The following is a 20,607-nucleotide window of genomic DNA, read 5'->3' on the forward strand; positions in this document are numbered from 1 at the left end:
GTGTAAGTCAGACCATTGGAAACCGCACCGATCGGAAGAATGGAGAAGTTTTATCCCTGTCAGGACACTTATCCCCATTTTAAAATGCAGCGGCAGGAGGGACGTCTGACCGCGGCTCCATTCATTCTCTTTGGGGCTTCCAGAAAAAGCCAAGAACAGCGCTCGCAGCTCGCAGATGGAATGAATGGATCTGTGGTCAAGTCGGCAATGCCACTCCATACTAATGGGGATAAAAGCTCCACATTCTACCAATCGGTGCAGGTCCCAGCATTCAGACCCCCACTAATCAATAACTTATCACTTGTCCTGTGGAGAGGTGATTACTTGTTTTTCCCGGAGAACCCCTGTAAGTGCATCTTGTTACAAGTATTTAATCACTAATGGAAATGAAGAATCTTCTCCTAGTTAATATCAGGGAGAACAAATGACCGCCATACACAACACAATCCACTATACCAACACCAATAATACCACATACAAGGGAGAAATACCGCCACACCATGACTGGACTACATAGTACCAGCATATAGTGACCAAATAATACCACATACTGTACAAGGGAGAAATACTGCCACATGACCAGACCACATATTACCAGCATAAAGCGACCAAATAATTCACACACAAGGCAGAAATACCAACACATCATGACCTGACCACGTAGTGACCGAATAATACTAAATACAAGGGAGAAATACAATGACAACCGTGACCAGACCACATATTACCACCACATAGTGACCGAATAATACCACATACTGTACAAGGGAGAAATACTGCCACACTGTGACCAGACCGGATATTAACAGCATATTGCATCCAAATAATTCGACATACAAGGGAAAATGCCACAACACCATGACCAGACCACATAGTGACTGAATAATACCACATAATGTACCAGGGAGAAATAACGCCACACCATGACCAGACCGGATATTACCAGAATATAGCGACCAAATAATTCCACATACAAGGGACAAATACCGCCACACCATTACCAGACCACATATTATGACATAGTGACCGAATTTTACAATACTGATCATTAATAAAAACCACAATACTAACAACACTGGTATTACCTTTGGTTACATTATACACAGAAGCTCTGTATATATTGTATAGTGTACAGGTAATACAGGGATCACCGGGGACATACACAGGAGCCCTGTATAAAGTGTCAGTGTACAGATAATACAGTGATCACCAGTGACGTTATACACAGGAGCTCTGTATATAGTGTATAGGTAATACAAGGATCACCGGTGACATTATACACAGGAGCTTTGTATATAGTGTACAGGTAATACAGTGATCACCAATGACATTATACACAGGAGTTCTGCATATAATGTATAGTGTGCATGTACATGTAATACACTGACTCACCGTGACGTTTCTAATTGAAGTCCTTTATCTTCACTTTTCTTGTTCATCCAGCACAAACCGCCATCACTTCTTCCATCCAGGAACTGTCGTTGCAGAAAATAATACAGTAATCTAGAGCACCGCTTCCAGACCACATTCCCCAATTTTTCCCCAACATCTACACTACGCCAGATGAAGAAAAAAGGCGACATAGTGCCGCCCTGCACAATAATAGGGGCTCCCTTTTGTCCCCTCCATGGAAAACAGTATTCTAAAAAGTAAATTATATTACAGTAGTAATAATGTCCCCTAATTGGCCCCTACAGTAATCATGTCCCCCACTTGCCACCATAAACTAATAATACATTTTCCACATTTTGGCCTACATACAGTAATTAAAGGGAATCTGTCACCCCCTGGGATGTCTAAAACCTACGAATATGGGCATACAGGTGATAGAGATGTTAAACTGGTCCTACCTGTATGCCTCATATTAGTGGTCTTGTTCAGAAATCTTGTTTTATATCTTTATGCTGATGATTCCTTCCAGACTCCAGGGCGTAGGGTGCCTGGAAGAAATTCCTGCCTCCTCTCTTCACTATAGAAGGGAGGAAGATGTGCGCATTGTGCAGGGAGGGCAGGCAAAGGTGCGGGATTACGGCACCGCAACTGCACGTCACAGAGCACTGTGACGTGCAGGGGAGGGGGGCGCTTTTATAATAAAGAGAGGAGGCAGGGATTTCTTCCAGGCACCCTACGCCCCGGGGTCTGGAAGGAATCATTAGCATAATTTTGACTATTGCAGTGCATACTTTCTGCACCGCAATACATTGCAAGTGAATGTGTGTCCTCGGAAACCAGTGGGCCCCCTGTGCGTCCTGCTCGGGGGTCTGCCGAGGAGAATTCTCTGGTGTCCCAGTGCCCCTGTCCGACCCTTATTATAACATTAATAAGCACAAAATGTTGGAGCTGAACCATCCGCTGTCAAGATTGGACAACAGTTCCTCGGGCTGAGCCTCATGTTACAGCACCCAAGTGGCCTAACTTCAGACTGTCCTCCATAGACAATAAATTGGTGATATATCCTTATCAATCATTTTGTTTTGTTTGTTTTATTTAGCTAATATACACAATCAAATACCTTCATATATATATATATTCACTGAACTTACTATCTTTTTAATAAGTAATCTTTTATGTTAAGGTGGTGAGGCTTGGAGGCTATATGAGTATATAACCCGACATTTCATCGCTACCATCAGTTACGACTGCAAATATCTCCAGACAACTATTGGTTTCAGTGTAGGCTGTGAGAGATTTACATCCACCTGTAAGGAAGTTATTTCTCCTGGTGAGTAATCTCCAGAAATGTAGTTGTGCTGCTGTAAAACAAAAGTTTTAAAATTCTTTCTTACATGTGTCTTTAATGTGATATTATTATGGTTTCAACAAATAAGTATTATCCATTGTATAATGAAAAGTTAATACGTTTTTCCTATAAACAGAATTGAGCAAAAGTTCTAGGCAGGTGTGCTGCACGGTGGCTCAGTGGTTAGCACTGCAGCCTTGCAGCGCTGGGTCCTGGGTTAAATGTCAGCAAGGAGTTTGTATGTTCTCCCCGTGTTTGCGTGGGTTTCCTCCCTCACTCCAAAGACATACAGGTTGATGATAATGTATGTAAAGCGCTGTGTAGGATAGGGCATCAAAGTTTGATCGGCCGGGGTCCCACACCCGGCACCCCCGCTGATCAGCTGTTATCGGTGGCGGCGGCCGCCGGCCAGAAGCACTTACTTGCGGTGCTTGGCCGTCTAGCTGTAGTGGCCGCCGCAGGATACCTCACATCCGCCTCCTATTCAATTCAATGGGAGGCAGATGTGCAGTACCCTGCAGCGGCCACTACAGCTAGACGGCCAAGTACCTCCAACCGGCACCAATAACAGCTGATTGGCAGCGGTGCCGGGTGCGGGACCCCAGCCGATCAAACATCGGATAGGGCATCAATGAAAAAGTAGTGGATAACTTCTTTTAACTCAATCCACAAAAAAAGCAAATCCCCACTCAGGTCCGTCATCTCTTAATGGAGATATAAGGGGGTTTCATGTTACTGGTAGCACAAAGGCTCTGGAAAAGCGCTATGGCTCCCCCCCCTTCTCCCCCAAAAGATAAAATCCAGCAAATTCTGACCTCTCAAATCCAAATGAACCTCTCTCTTCTGAGCCCCACAGTGTGCCTAAACTTCAGTTAGCATCCACATGTTTGCCATTTCTGTAGCGATGAGAGCCCACTTAATTTACTGGGTGTATATCTCCAGAAGTACGAGCTGGGCATAATGTACTGGGCACTACAATGTGCTGGGCACTACAGTGGCAGAATTGCAATTTTCACTAAGCAATGCTGCCTGTTTCTGGAAAACACCCATGGCTTCAAAATTGTCACTACACCTGTAGATATATTCCCAAAGGGGTGCAATTTCCAAAATGGAGTCACCTGAGGGATGATTTTTCTCTTCTGGCACTTAGGGGCTCTATATATGGAATCCACTATTTATTATACGATAGTTTGTTCTCCAAAAGTCAAATAGCGCTCCTTCCCGCCCCAGTCTCGCCGTGTGGCTTTGCAGTACTGTGCAGCCACATATAAGGTATTGCCTCGTTCAGCAGAAATTGAGTGACAAATTTTGGTACCATTTTTACCCATTTCCATTTGTGAAAATGTAAAATCTGGGGCTAAAACTATTTTGTTTGTGGTAAAAATGTAATTATTTTTTCTTCAACACCCAATGGTATAAAGTTCTATGAACCACCATTGGTGCCAATATGATCACTGCACCCTTAGATGAATTCATTGAGAGGTGTAGTTTGCAAAATGGGGTCACTTATGGGGGGGGGTTTCTGCTGTTCTTGGACCTCAGGGGCTCTGCCAATGTGACATGGCATTCGCAAACCATAACAGCAAAATCTGCTTTTTAATATGGCGCTACTTCCCTTCTGAGCTTTGCACTGTGCCTCAAAAGTAGTTTTTGATAACTTATGGGGTATTAGTGTACTCAGGAGAAATTGCATAACAGATTGTACTGTTTGTTTTCTCCTGTTACCCTTGTGAAAATGCAAAATATGGGGCTAAAGCAACATTTTTGTGGGAAAAAGTAACATTTTCATTTTTTCCGTCCAAATTGCTTTAATCCCTGTGAAGCACCCGAAGGGTTAATAAACTTCTTGAATGTGGCTTTGAGGGGTACAGTTTTTAGAATGTCGTCACTTTTGGGGTTATATAACCCCTCAACGTCACTTCAAATGTGATGTGGCTCCTAAAAATATTGGCTTTGTAAATTTTGTTGGAAAAATTAGAAATTGCTGATCAATTTTTAACCCTTCTTCTAACTTCCTAACAAAAAAATTATGTTTCAAAAATATTGCAGATGTAAAGTAGACAAGTGGGAAATGTTATTTATTAACTATTTTGTGTAATATAACTATCTGGTTTAAGGGCATAAAAATAAAATTTTGAAAATTTTTGCCAAAATTCCAATATTTTCACAAAAAAACGCCGAGACACTGCCTGTTCTCTAACATTCTGCTGACTGACTTGCAGGGCAAGGACAGGAAACTTGAACTAATGCTTATTAGTAGACCATTCCCACTCTAAAAAGACCCTAAGAATAAGTGTAAATGAGGAAACTGCTGTTGGATGTAATTCCATTTAGAGGTATTATACATTTCAGATATTCTTCATTTCACGTAACATTGTTTCTCAGGATTTACGGAAATAATGCCATGGCTGGGTATCCCAAAGGAGGAAAGTTTTCAGCCATGCGAGAAAGGAGATAGTTTCAGCGTGGATGAGATAAAGCTTCTGGAAAAACAGACATGCCCTCCAGATTATCTTACTGAAGCGGAGCTCATCTCCCTGATGGAAAGGCATGGGATAGGTGGGTAATCTTTATATGTGGATGTAAAGGTCAGCAAAAATCATATGATACAGAACATTACTCTTAAAGTACAAAAATCACCATTAAACAATTCTTGCATTTATTCTGCTGATTATTAGTTATATAATTGCTGGTAAATAGCTGCAATTACAGCTTCCCTAAGGTTTGTCACTCATGGGAAATCGTCCGTTAATACATCTATACTACTCCAATAACTGAATATGAAGCAGTCCTTGGTGATTGTCATCTAGAAATCTGCGAGTGGAAGAAATAATTAAATAACTAAACATTGTGTAGTATGTTCAGTAGACCTCATAATTCTGTCTTAAAAACTATGTACACCTTCCCACAGAAGTTTTTATTGTTTATTTTTTACTTAATGCAAAGTTAAACCACTTTCTAAATAGCCTTCATTATAATTTTGAACCATTTTGCTGCTGTAGAGTGTCTGTAAGTACTTTATTTAGCTGAGTGGTTTTGCAAATATATTACAATTTCATCAGAACGCCTGCCCCTGATGGATCTCTCTTCTCCCCTCTTCCTTCTCTCATTGTTAGAGATAGCAGGAGGTAGGGAGATGGGGATGTACACAAATCTGCAATGGAGAGGGGAGAAAATATCTCAGGGATGTCAGAGAAAACAGGCCATAGACAAGGAGGGAATAAATTCAGTCCCGGGGCTGTGCTGGTGCATGAAAGCAAGTGAGGACTTCAGAATGCTGGAAAGACTAGACCTCACATCCAGCCTGTATTACTGGGAGAAACACTCCCTCAAGAGAAAAATATGAAACTTGGATCAGGCTGCAAACTACACATTAGTAGGTCAGAAAAGGAATGAAGAAACTTTGTGTACTTTTATTAATTTTAACTACTGACATAAAAACATTGTTTTTTTATGTAAAAGGTTGTCCATAGTCTTTAACAGTTAAAGAGGCTAGGAATGTTATATTTATTTTCTGGCTTTTGATTCTTTTTTTGTCATATATCCTATTGCAAGGGAAAGGATAGCACATTTCAGAGTCTTCCTTCAGCAATGCAGGCATACCGAGCATTGGTCTGAGGTATATAGAAGACTGCCATACACATTAGGTAGTTTTTGGCCGAATGATTCTTCAAGCAACCATTCAACCATCCCAACAATAGCCATTTCACATTCTTCCCATACACTGGAGCGTTCTTTCAGCTCAGCGCTTTTGTGTTCTCTATGAGAAAGCTGCCGACAGATATCTCTGCAGGCAGGTTATCTCCTGAAGAAAAAAGCCATTGACATTCCAAAATCAGACATGCCCAATCAACATTTTCCCTGACAATCAGTTGACCGGTGTTGGCCGAACCTGTCGATATTGCCGGGATCGGCCGACATTAGTCTGTGTATGGGAGCCTTTCATCCAATTGTTGCCTTCACAAACTGGTGGTGACATCATCTGATGGTAAGATTCAAGAGTCAAAGAGGCCTGAAGGACAAACTCTTAATCAACAGCCCAACCAGAATTTTTTAGTTAACTTTGATCCTTTAGCTGTATCTTCTACCTGTATACATCTAAGCATGTACTGTGTTTTGCCCATTAGGTACAGATGCAAGTATCCCAGTGCACATCAACAATATCTGCCAGCGTAATTATGTTACAGTAGAGAGTGGCCGCAGACTGAAGCCCACCAGTTTGGGCATTGTCTTAGTACATGGCTATTACAAGATAGGTAAGTACATGATACGTGAATTCAGTGGCCACAATGCTGCAGTAAATATGGTTGTTGGGAGAGGATGTTCACTGCTAGCTGTCTTTATTCATTATCATTGGTAAATAACCTAGCACTCAATAGACTGGAGGATATTTTTTAAGTAATTATTTAAAGATAACTTAGTACAGTAAGCAGACGTTTCAGTCACAGGGACCAAATATGGCCGTGGAGTAGGTAGAACGCAGTGTCCACCGCTAGTTCAGGACTGTGTGACTCCCACAGTCCTGAACTAGCGGTGGACACCGCGTTCTACCTACTCCACGGCCATATTTGGTAACAATACCCAACAGTTCACCTTCTCCTCAAGGCTTCTGCCTCATTCACATCATCTACATTTTCTGTACACCGATGAAGGTCCCTGTGACCGAAACGTCTGCTTACTGTACTACGTTATAATCATTAAATAATTACTTAAAAAATATCCTCCAGTCTATTGAGTGCCAGGTTATTTACCAATATTACTTCGGGCTTGCAACCCTACCTGGGCACCTTACCACTCCAGGAGTGCTGTAGTTTCTCTATTTTATTCATTATCAATCCAGTATCTTAGAGCTATATGTACCAGATTGTCCACATGTATTCAATATCAGCATCAAGTAATATTTGCATTTCTAATTTTCATTGTTTCTTTCCTACTTTTAGATCCTGAGCTGGTGTTACCAACTATACGTAGTGCAGTTGAAAAACAACTTAACCTGATCGCACAGGGGAAAGTAAATTTCCATCAGGTCCTGGAACACACTCTGGATATCTTCAAGAGAAAGTTTCACTATTTTGTGGATTCTATCGCAGGTGAGATTTTAGTCACTCAGATGTGTTTTTTTCATAGTAATACTTATAGTTAAGTTTAAAACATTGCTTTTTCTAGTTCCTCACAAAAAGGTTTACTGGTCAAATCAGATAAATATCGACTGATTTCTAAAAGTCTAATGGCAGATGTCAGGGGAAATGTAATCTTGACCAGGCTGAGCTTTCATGTAATGCCGGGGTCACACGGCCATTGATTCTCTAATGTAAGAGAATCGGGACAATTCTGCTAATGACACTTGGCTCAAACTCTGTTAGAGTTTGAGCCGAGTGTCATCTTGCTGTGTTGCGATTCTCCTGCAGCATCACAGGTGCGGAGTAGACGGAGAACTTAATTTCTCCATCTTCTCCATAGTCTGTGTCCGCGGATGTCAGATTGCGCTCGGACTCCCACCTGTTTAAAGACCAGGATTCAACCAATGGCAGTCTTCAGTTTCAAAACCATACTATCATGTATTCATTTGGTTGCAATACTCTTTTAGGTGGTGTTTACAGTATAAAATAACTTCTGTGCCTATTTATTTCAGGTATGGATGAGTTAATGGAAGTATCCTTCTCACCTCTGGCTGCCACTGGCAAACCACTGTCTCGCTGTGGGAAATGTCATCGCTTTATGAAGTATATCCAGGTATGTATGTAACTTTATATTAGCATTGTTTAATATGCAAGAGAAAGGACTCTCACAGAAGTTCTACATACATGATGACCACTGCAGTCATTACTGTGTAAAATTATATTCCTATTGCTGTAGTTGCATATGTATATACATTTACATGTATTCATTCACTTCGTATCATTTTAATACATTTATACAGTCATGGCCGAAAGTGTTGGCGCCCTTGAAATTGTTCCAGAAAATGAAGTATTTCTCCGAGAAAATTATTGTAATCACATGTTTTGTTATACACGTTTATTTCCTTTGTGTGTATTTGAACAACTCAAAAAAAACAGGGGAAAAAGGGCAAATTGGACATCATTTCACACAAAACCACAAAAATGGACCGGACAAAATTGTTTCACCTTTCCAAAATTGTGAGTGAACAACTTTGTTTCAAGCATGTGATGCTCGTTCAAACTCACCTGTGGCAAGTAACAGGTGTGGGCAATATGAAAATCACACCTGAAACCAGATAAAAAGGGGAGAAATTGACTCAATCTTTGCATTATGTGTCTGTGTGTGCCACACCAAGTAGGCCGAACAGAAGAGAACTGTCTGAGGACTTGAGAACCAAAATTGTTGAAAAATATCATCAATCTCAAGGTTACAAGCCGATCTCCAGAGATCTTGATGTTCCTTTGTCCACGGTGAGCAACATAATCAAGAAGTTTACAACCCATGGCACTGTAGAATTGATGAAAGGTTGCAACGCAGGATAGTCCTGATGGTGGATAAGCTGCCCCAATCAAATTCCAAAGAAATTCAACCTATCCTGCAGGATCAGGATGCACCAGTATCAGCTCAAACTATTCATTGACATTTGAGTGAAATGAAACGCTATGGCAGGAGACCCAGGAGGACCCCACTGCTGACACAGAGACATAAAAAAGCTAGACTGCAGTTTGCCAAAATGTACGTGACTGATCAAGAGAACCACCGAATGTTGGGTCCAAATATCGATTTGACAATAATTAGAAAAGATAAAAAACCTTTATTGAAGAGTGGCACTACATGCACAAGAGTCCAAGTGGTTCTCTTGGTCAGTTGTGTCCTCATCCGAATGGTCTGCCATTTATTTTGTCCATATAGCAAACATGTATTATATGGGTATTTTTTTTTGACCCTTGGGTCCCTTTTAAAATCCCCTATACACGTTGCTATGCTCAGTGTGTTTTGTGTCCAAAATGTACGTGAGTAAGCCAAAATATTTCTGGGAAAGCATCTTGTGGACACATGAAACCAAGATAGAGTTTTTTTGGTAAAGCACGTCATTCTACTGTCTACCAAAAACGGAATGAGGCCTACAAAGAAAAGAACACAGTACCTACAGTCAAATATGGGTCGCAATGTAGTGCCCAGTGTCAGAAAGCTGGGTTTGCGTCCTAGGTCATGGGTCTTCCAGCAGGACAATGACCCCAAACATACTTCAAGAAGCACCCAGAAATGGATGGAATTCTAAATCCCATTGAACACCTGTGGAGAGATCTTAAAATTGCTGTTGGGAGAAGGCACCCTTCAAATGTGAGACATCTGGAGCAGTTTGCGAAAGAAGAGTGGTCTAAAATTATAGTTGAGCGGTGTAAGAAGCTTGTTGATGGATACTGGAAGGGATTGATTGCAGTTATTTATTCCAAAGGGTGTTCAACCAAATATTAAGTGGAGGGTGCCACTTCGTCTTTTTTTCTCTCTTTTTTTGTGTTGCTCCAATACACACAAAGGAAATAAACAGGTGTATAACAAAACATTTTGATGGCACTTTATAGACTTTATAGATGGCAGCAAAAAGATTTTTTGTTTTTATTTTGTTATTGCAGGTTTATATATTTTTCAACTTCTGAAATTGTATTTTGGAGATATTACCAGTAATGGAATATAAAAAATGTATTCATGTTACCTCACTGCAGATGCCAGTGTCCCATCCCCTGTTGACGCCGCACATGCTGTAATACATGTTGGGGGGGACTTGTGCTATAAGTACAAATTGTCCTATTCTGTTATACAAATGATGGCACCCCGGGGTGTCATCTAATGAATATATACAAGAGTGTATTGTTAACCCTCAACGAGGTGGGGTTTTTGTCACGCAACTGGTGATGTGGGGTTTCCTATACCCCAGTGTTTAGAAATCTCTTATTTTTACAGAAAATGCAAAGATCACGTTTGTTTTAATCGTTTTCTTATTGGCGATTGATTACACATGAGTATAACAAATTTATACCATTGATTACACATGAGTATAACAAATTTATACCAGCATTAATACCAGCATTTTTCAATGAATGGCAGCAGAACAAAAATTCCCTGGGGTGTGGCAAACCCCACCTCACCAGTGGAGGGTTAAAAATAGGCGAGACAGATTAGGGACAATGTTTTATACCCCTCTGCACTTTTAATATATATAAAAATAAAAGCTTAAGTTTTATGGTTTGATAGAGAGGGATTTCTATGGGGTTCTCCCCACTTTGTAAATAATAATAGATAAATATACAATAGATATAGATAGATAATGGATAAATCGATTAATAGATAGATAAATATATAGATAAATAAATAGGTAAAGTATAGATTAATAGATAATAAATAAATAAGTACCGTATTTTGCAGATTACAAGATTCACCTCACCATAAGATGCACCCCAAATTTTTGGGTGGAAAATAGGGAAAAAAAATTAAAATGAAATGGTTGTGCGTCTAATAATCCGATTTAACGGTAGCTTACCTGAGGGGTGGCGGCGGTGGAGCGGAGTCACAGGAGGCTAGGTCGCTGCTCCAGGAGGCCAGCAGCGGCAGGAGTGGGGTGATGCTGTGGTGCCTGGGCACTCATTAGGTATCGGCAACGGTGAACGGAGTCCCCTTTCCCATTCAATTCCCTGTGGTGGGCTTCGGGAAAATGGCCTCAAGAGGCGGCGCATGACCAGAATGAGATCTCGTCTCCCGAGATCTCAATCTGCGCATGCGCCGCCTCCTGCGGTCATTTTCCCAAAGAACCGACATATAATGAGCATTGCCCCCACAGCCGGCCTCCTGAAGCAGCGGTCCTGCCTCCTATGACCCTGCTCCACTGCTGCCGATACCCTTTCCCCGGTAAGCTCACTTCGGATTATAAGACACACCCCTATTTTCCTCCCAAATTTGTAGGAAATAAAGTGCGTTTTATAATCTGAAAAATACGGTAAATAGATAATATATAGATTAATAGATAGTAGACAGACACACCAAGCACATTATAGTCATCTAAGTAGAAGCCTTTTTCCTCCTGGGGTTCCAGGAGAGTAGAAGGATAGCTCAACCTACTAAGTCCTGCCACTGCTGCTTTGCACTGTGTGTGTGCGGGCATCCGAGGCTGAGGCAGGAGAAGGGTCTGGCAGAGACTGGGCGTGGTGTCAGTTGTGAGGTTTCATCCAGCCTTTGCCAGACAGGAAAACACTAGATGAGGTGTGACCAGCGCCTCCAGAATCAGGAGAGCTTGTCACATGCCGAAATGTGGTAGCTAGGCAGTGATACAGAATGCGGACTGTGAGTATATTGCAAACTGTCAGCATTCTGCAGCCTATGTACACACACAAATTATAAAGAAAGCCCGGACAACCCCTTTAATGAAGAAACATGATGTAAAAACCTTAGTTAATAATTGAGCAATGCTGTATCAATTTGTTAACTTAAAGGTAACCTGTCAGCTAATTTATGCTGCCTGAAGATGGGCAGCAGGCTGTGGTATTGCAACCGCAATGTTCCACAGAAAACATACTTTAAAAAAACAGCCTGGGACTTTATGTCTTGGCTGCCTAGCCCAAGGCAGGTCACCAGCGGCTTTTCCTCACTTGTGACTGAAAGGTCTCTTCCTAAGTATGTGGATCAGGAGAGACCTATCAGCCTAGAGGAGCAAGTGGGAAGAAGCAGACGGTAATCTGCCTCTTAGACTAGTCATCCGAAACACATTGTCCCTCATCAATTTTTACTTTAGCATTTCAAAGTAAATCATATACAGTTGCAATAACACAGCCAGTGTCTTATTTGTGCTGCCTGTGGGTCATACAACATGAATTATCTGACAGGTTTCCTTTAAAGGGAGTCTGTCACCAGGTTTTTGCCATCCAATCTGTTGAGCAGCATGATGTAGAGACAAAGAACCTGATTCCAGTGATGTGTAACATACTGGGCTGCTTGCTGTAGTTTTGATAAAATCACTGATATTACCAGCAGGAGATTATCACTAGAGGACTAGTAAATATGCTGTCCTGTAGTCTTCCATATTCATGAGCTCTGTGTAACCCCGCCCCTAACACTGATTGGCAGCTTTCTTCCTATGCACAGTGTACACAGAATGCTGTCAATTAGTGGTGGGGCGGGGTTATACAGAGCTCAGCATTCAGAGCACTGCTAGATTTGCAGTAGATAAAACAGTGATTTTATCAAAATTACAGCAAGCAGCCCAGTAAAGTGATACATTGCTGGAGTTACAGTCTCTGCTCCTACATCATGCCGCTCTCTGATGGGTAAGCAAAAACCTGGTGTAAGTTTCTCTTTAGAGCATTAAAGTTGTATACGATATAATAATCAATGATACATCTTAAGCATAATGTAATATGTAGGCATTTTGCAGTATTCGTGATATTTCATCTCATTCCTTTTATCCATTTTAAGAATTTTTGTTTGTCACCAGGCTAAGCCCAGCCGACTGCACTGCTCACACTGTGATGAGACGTATAGCTTGCCCCAAAATGGGACCATCAAGTTGTACAAGGAGTTGCGCTGCCCACTGGATGACTTTGAACTTGTGCTGTGGTCATCAGGTTCTCGGGGGAAGAGTTATCCATTATGCCCATATTGTTACAACCATGCACCTTTCAGGGACATGAAAAAAGGTTTGTCTACAGACCAAGTTATCCCTTTTATTCAATTTGTTATGTACTTTATGGTGAATTTATGCTAGGCATGTTCCTATGTAAATGCCAGCTTTTACATTTAGGATCCAGTGAAAACTAATGACATGGTCTTAGATGCCAACGTGATCTTACATGCACTTCAACACTGTTTTTTTTACATATTTAAATACAGACCTCTGATATTTCCACGTGAGAGTCTGCAGAAGACTAGAATATGTACAAAATATACTAAGCCATTTTCCTGAGTGTGAGTGACCCCAACAAGAGTGTCTCCTGATAAACAGTGCTAGCATAGTCCTTGCTCTGTTTTGGGTTGGAGCTCCTCATGCCTTCCTTTACTTAGCATAAGTAAAGAAAAAATAGAATTATGGCCACCTGCAGCTACCATTAAAGGGAGAATACTAAATAGATATTCATATACAGTTACTAAGAGAAGAGTCAGTGCCTGTGCACTAGTGGTGTCTGAACATAAAACAGAATTGTATCATTTGAAGGGGTGGTCCAGCTGAAAATAAATTGTTAGTAAGTGTGCATGAATTATTAAGTTATGCAAGCTACTAACCTAGCTTACAGTTACATACAAAATAATAGCAGTTTAATATCACTAATGTGTTTAATTACTGTTTTTGGCAGAAAAGATTATACAATGCGTGAAAAAAATCACGACTAGGTGTAGGCGAGTAATGGGGAACCAACAGAATCAACAGTCATGACATGCACGCTGCTAATTGAGTGTAAGTGACTCATTTAATGAAAGGGGTGTTCTAATTAATAGCAGTGCAGAGTTCAATTAGTGAGGTCATTCATTCTGTGAAGAAACAGTTGTCAATTATGGCCCTTATTTAAAGAAGGAGGGCAGCAAATGTACCTGCTGGTTTTAGCCCTTGCTCAGTGAGTAAAATGGGTCGTTCCAGACATTGTACCGAAGAACTTTGATCAACAAGTTGATTGGAGAGGGGAAAACATATAAAGAAAATAATTGGTTGGGCAGCTAAAAAGATTTCCAATGCTTTAAAATGGCAAACAAAACCCTAAACACGTGGTAGGAAAAGAAATACTACCATCCGCATAGATCATAGAATCACAAGAATGGCAATGATCAGCTCCAGGGAGATCAAAGAAGATCTTCAGTTACCTGTGAGTCCTATAACCATCAGAAGACGCCTACGTAAAGCCAAACTATTTGCAATAACCTTCGTAAAGTACCATGGCTGAAAAAAACGTGTTGAAAAGGTTACAGTTTCCCAAAGAACAGATTGACTGGCCTAAAGAAAAGTGGTGCAACTTTCTATGGACATAGGAACAAGATTGTTCTTTTTGGGTCTAAAGGCCACAGACAGTTTGTGAGACGACCCACAAACACTGAATTCAAGCCAGAGTACACTGTGAAGACTGTAAAACATGGAGGTGCAAGCATAATAGTTTGAGGATGTTTCTCATACTATGGAGTTGGGCCCATTTATCGCATACCTGGTACCATGGACTAGTTTAAATATATCAAAATACTGGGAGAAGTCATGTTGCCTTTTGCTGAAGAAGAAATGACCTTGAAATGGGTGTTTCAGCAAGACTGCGACCCCAAACACTCCAGCAAGCGGGCTCCAGACCAACAAGATTGATGTTAGGAAGTGGCCAGCTCAATCCCCAGACCTCAATCTAAGGCTGTGTTCACACGATGCGTATTTCATGCGTTTCCGCGGCGTTTTTGCAGTTGCGTAAACGCCGCGGAAACGCATGAAAAACGCATGGTAGAAGGGAAGCAATGTTTCCCAATGGAAATCCGCATGTGCTGTGCCCATGATGCGGATTTTTCCGCAGCGATTTCGCCGCCATTGACTTGCATTAGAACGCGCCAATTCCGCAAGACAGCATTTGTACTTGCGTAATTGGTGCGTTCTAATGTGCGGATGGTACCCGGGTGTGGAGGAGAGGAGAGTCTCATCCACACCCAGGTACCATTAAAAAAGCTGTAAAAGAAGAATAAAATAAAAAATAAATGTATTCTTACCATCTGTCGGCCCGCACAGCGCTCCCGCTTGGTTCCCGGCACTTGCAGTGAGTTGTAGGACCTGCGGTGACGTCAGAGTCATGTGACGGGTCACGTGACGCTGACGTCGGCAGGTCTTTCAATTCAAAGTTGCTGGCGAGGGAGAACAGATTGAGCAGGACAGCGCGGGCCATCGGAGGTAAGTATATACACTCTCTCGGGTCACACTATATAAATCCATGCTGTTTGCATGGATTTATATAGTGTGACCTAGTTATCAAGCACTTTCCAGGTGATGCTAACATCGCCTGGAAAGCGCTTGTCAATCTGCATGCGGAAACGCATGTGAATCTGCATGTGGATCCGCATGTATTCTGCAGGAAAAACGCATGCACAATCTGCATGCGTTTTTTCTGCCAGGGAGATGCAGAAATGATGCAGAAATTTTCTGCTTCATTTCTGCATCGTGTGCACATACCCTAAGGCTATGTGCCCACAATGCAGAATTGATGCGGATTTTTCCTGAGCGTTTCTGCATCTCCCTGGCAGAAAAAAAGCATGCGGATTTTACATGCGTTTTTCCTGCCAGGGAGAAGCGTTTTTGCATGCATTTCCGCATGCGTCTTGTCAAGCGCTTTTCCAAGCGATTTTGAGCATCACTTGGAAAAGTACTTGACAAGTTAGTCACACAATATAAATCCATGTAACCGGCATGGATTTATATTGTGTGACCAATTTATGCTGCTTTAAATGCAGCATCAATAGTAAAAAAAAAAAAATAATTAAAATGTTCAAAATAAAAAAATACATTATACTTACCTCTCCGGCGGCCCCCTGTCTCGTCTCCAGTGGCGTCCTCGGCGTCCAACGGTGGTGTAAAAGGACCTGCGGTGATGTCATTTAGTCATGTGACAGTTCACGCAACCGCTGACGTAGGCGGTTGCGTGACCTGTCACATGACTAAATGAGGTCACCGCTGGTCCTGTTACACCACTGCTGAACACAGAGGACGAGACCAGAGGCCGCCGGAGAGGTAAGTATAATGTATTTTTTTATTTTGAACATTTTAATTCTTTTTTTTACTAATGGTACCCAGGTCGGATGAGAGTCTCCTCTTCTCCAGACCCGGGTACCATCCGCACATTGAACCGCATAAAATAAGCATGTATACATGCGGATGTTATGCTGTTCAATGCAAGTCAATGGCGGCGATTTATGCCGCGATTCCTCAAAAATAATTGTTGTGTTGCGGATTTTTCCGCAGTGATAATCTGCAGCGGAAATTTCAGCAGTATTTGCACAGCACATGCAGATTATCAGTGGGAAACAATGTCAGACAACTTAACAAGCGTTTTTAATGCGTTTCCGCGGCAGAAATGCATTAAATCCGCATCGTGGGCACACAGTCTGATTGAGAATTTGTGAAGTGACATCAAAAATGCTGTTTTTGTTACAAAGAATAAGAATGTAAAAGAACTGTGGAATGTGGCCACAGCTTGGGCTGGGATATCTGTTCACAGGTGTCAGATGGAAGTTGACTCCATGCCACACAGATGTAAAGCAGTTATCAGAAATAAAGGTTATACAATTAAATATTAGTTCAGTGATTAACAGAAAAGCGAGGTCTGTAAACAAATTTCAGTTTGTAAATGAAAATACAGACACTGCTATTTTTTGAGCAGCCTACTATTATTTTTTCTCACTCAATTTTCAGTTTAACCCCTTCATGACCGGGCCATTTTGCTTTTTTGTTTTTTGCTCCCCTTCTCCCCAGAGCCATAACTTTTTTATTCTTCTGTCAATATGGCTATGTGGGCTTATTTTTTGTGGGACAAGTTGTACTTTTGAACGACACCATTGGTTTTACAATGTCGTGTAATTCACACCTATTGTTTGTTTGTTTTTTTACCATGTTCACTAAATGCTAAAACTCACCTGCCATTATGATTCTGCAGATCATTACGAGTTCGTAAATACCAAACATGTATAGGTTCATTTTATTCAAGTGGTAAAAAAAAAATCCAAAGTTTGTTTAAAAAATAATGGCGCCATAGTCCGAGACTCGTAGCATCTCCATTTCTCGGGATCTGAGGCCGGGTGAGGACGTATTTTTTTGCGCTGACGTTTTTATTGATACCATTTTTGGGGTCGATCCGATGTTTTGATCGTCTGTTATTGCATTTTATTGCAATGTTACGGCGGCCAAAAAAATTTAATTCTCGCGTTTTGAATTTTTTCTCGTTACGCCATATATCGATCGGATTAACTATTTTTATATATTGATCGGGTGATTCTGATTATTGTTTCATTTTGAGGCGAAAGGGGGGTGATTTAAGCTTTTATATTTTTTGAATATTTTTAAATACATTTTTTTTTTACTTTTTGCATGCTTCAATAATCTCCATGGGAGACTATAAGCTGCAATTGTCTGATCACCTGTGCTACACACAGGCGATGATCAGATCGCCTGTGTGTAGCAGAATTGCTATGAGTGCCGACCGCTGGGCGCTGCTCATAGCAATCTGGCAATGACAACCGCAGGGGTCTCCTGCAGACCCTGGGTTGTCATGCCAACCCATTGATGATCCGCAGTCATGTGACACGGGCGCCGATGGGCGGCATTAGTGACGCGCTTCCTGTAAGTGCGAGTTAAATGCCGCTGTCAGAGATTGATCAGATCAGCTGTTACGTGCCCGCAAAGATGCGGGCTCTGTGCTGGAGCCCGCACCAAAGGGAGGGATCCGACGTGCGTCGTACTATTACGACACACGTCGGAAAGGGATTAAAAATGTATATTTTGTTCATGTTTTCATTTGGAATTGAATGTGCAGCTCCCAGCACCTTTGTGTATATGGAAATAACTGCTATTATGAGGATTGAGCTTTTTCTCAGTTGTTTTAAATACACTGCTATTTTGCACATAACTGTACATCTGAACGCCCCCTGATGAAGATATGGGCGAAACACGCGTTGGGGCAACGAGGTAAACAGCACATGGGCACCAACTATATGCTTGCAGGTATTTATCTGTCCACACTGATTTGGATAATCAATTGAACCCTGTGTTCTATGTGCATTGGTTTTCATATCTGCAATTAACCGGACTTTATAGGAATCCTAGTAGCACATGTTTTGCACATAGCACTTTCTCCTTAAATCCAACGTACTAACTAGTTAATATTACATTGATTACAGGGTGTTATTCAGCCACACATAGACAGGGCAATGTAACCTACATGTACTAAAGTCACCAGAGGAACATATCCCTAAATTTATATCAGGTATTTCTGGTGAATTATTAATCACCTTATGCAAGTCTAGATATCCTCACCTTCATAGATGCACTTCATTTAAATGTATATGTTTTAATTGTTTTTTTTAATTAATTGCTAATAAAGATATTGTGGTTTAATACTTTTTCTAAAACTTAATGGTTTTTGAATTTGATGTTACATCTGAAACGTGTCCTGATTTTCAGCCAAAAGGTTGGGTCCTGGCACATCCTCTTCATGGTTAATAGCTGACACAGACCAGTGTATCCTGTGTTTGCATGGGACTGTGTGTGAAAAGGGCCGGCTGACTGCTCATTTAATAGCTAATTCAGTATATAGACATAGAATGGGGGCTGGCTTAGCTATAGAAATAAGCAGTCAGCCAGTCGCTTTATATGTTTTGTTTTTTACATGTATTTCCTTGGCATTACCGTTCACTACTGTAAATCTCTAAAATGTGTTTGTCATAGTTTCTTTGGTATTCTAGGTTTTTAACTTTAATACTGATGTATATTTCCTATTCATCTTTCTACAGGGATGGGGTGCAATGAGTGTACTCACCCAACCTGCCAGCACTCCCTGAGCATGCTTGGAATTGCCCAGTGTGTGGAGTGTGAGAATGGAGTGATGGTCTTAGACTCCACCTCTGGTCCTAAATGGAAGATGTCCTGTAATAAGTGTAACGTCATTGTGCACTTTTTTGAAAACGCTCACAGGGTGCGAGTCGCTGCGGAGACCTGTGAAGTGTGTGATGCTGCTCTTGTGCTTGTTGACTTTAATAAAGCAAAGAGTCCCCTTCCTGGAGACCAAACTCAGCATACAGGCTGTGTATTTTGTGACAATGTCTTCCAAGATCTGGTAGAGCTCAAACATGCCACTATGAGACATCCTATGCACAGGGGTGGACAAGGAAGGAAACAAGGAAGAGGAAGGGGCAGAGGTCGAAGAGGTAATCCCAAAAAGCCAAAAGACAAAATGGCTGCCTTGGCAGCTTACTTTGTGTAACATGTTTTTTAGCATGATCAATAAAACCTTGTTCTAAAAAACTTTTCTGATGTGTGAAGGAAATGCTTAAAAGTCTGGTTTATGCCAAGTTCTGATATTAGTTTGCTGTGACATGCATTCTTGTTGAGATATTTTCACATATAGAAGTTTGCGCTTCTTTTTTTTGCAGGAATGTTTGCAACTAAGAATCATTTTGCTTCATCTTTCATCTGAATTAGGTTATTTTGGGGATAGAAATAGAATCAGCAATATCTACAAACCTCCCACATGTGAATCCCACTGTTAGGCTGGATCTACAGGGGTGTATTGTCCGTACAACACGCTACATGCTGAAAATGCGCAGTATATCAATAGATCAATCGCAACATAATGAAAGTGAATGTGGTCATGTTGCAACTCACAAGTTGCTGCAAATGCTACATGCAAGTCACAAGAAATCCAGCATTGTTGTGTCCCAAATACATTTGGGCGGATTTACTAATGCTATTTAATATTTACACAGTATAAACTTAGACCAAGGCGCAAACCAAACCTAGAGCTAGGTGCAGTGATTATTCTTATTGGTGCATTTGCTTCTTTGAACACTTCCCGGTGTGACGTACATGTACTGTTGTAACATTCCGCGTAACTGGTTTATAGAGCAGGCTCTGATTGCTGCTATTTAAGCCCTTTAATGCTTTTGTTAATATCTAACTGATGCTGTTGACCCACCCACCCCGGACTTTATCACAGGGGGCCGATGGATTGTCATAGCAGCTATGGGCCTGCTGAAGGCTGACCTTCACACGACATTGATTTTTGCTATAAACTGGAATACTGTGATGTTTCAGTATAAAGAACAAGTAATCAAATGATCGCAAATTCAAGTCCCCTATGAAGAGTAAATTAACAAAAAAAAGCTAAAAAAACATAAAAATTCAAGTCACCCTCATTTTCAAATTTTAAAAATAAAGG

General features: G+C 41.2%; 1 protein-coding gene across 2 annotated transcripts in view; it reads left to right on the forward strand.

The window, feature by feature from the left end:
• Window positions 1–19,668, forward strand: part of TOP3B (DNA topoisomerase III beta) — a 68,169-nt gene extending 48,501 nt beyond the window's left edge. For both annotated transcript variants that reach the window (XM_073675097.1, XM_073675109.1), the window contains exons 12-18: window positions 2,576–2,722; window positions 5,126–5,299; window positions 6,868–6,996; window positions 7,681–7,830; window positions 8,373–8,473; window positions 13,167–13,368; window positions 19,184–19,668. In XM_073675097.1, coding sequence (XP_073531198.1) covers window positions 2,576–2,722; window positions 5,126–5,299; window positions 6,868–6,996; window positions 7,681–7,830; window positions 8,373–8,473; window positions 13,167–13,368; window positions 19,184–19,653 — 1,373 coding nt within the window. In that variant the 3' untranslated portion in view covers window positions 19,654–19,668. The remainder of the gene's footprint in view (window positions 1–2,575; window positions 2,723–5,125; window positions 5,300–6,867; window positions 6,997–7,680; window positions 7,831–8,372; window positions 8,474–13,166; window positions 13,369–19,183) is intronic.
• Window positions 19,669–20,607: the final 939 nt, after the last annotated feature.

Source organism: Phyllobates terribilis, unplaced genomic scaffold (genome assembly GCF_046119375.1).
Source record: "Phyllobates terribilis strain yellow unplaced genomic scaffold, ASM4611937v1 Scaffold_1__5_contigs__length_1240528914, whole genome shotgun sequence".
NCBI classification, from domain to species: Eukaryota; Metazoa; Chordata; class Amphibia; order Anura; family Dendrobatidae; genus Phyllobates; species Phyllobates terribilis.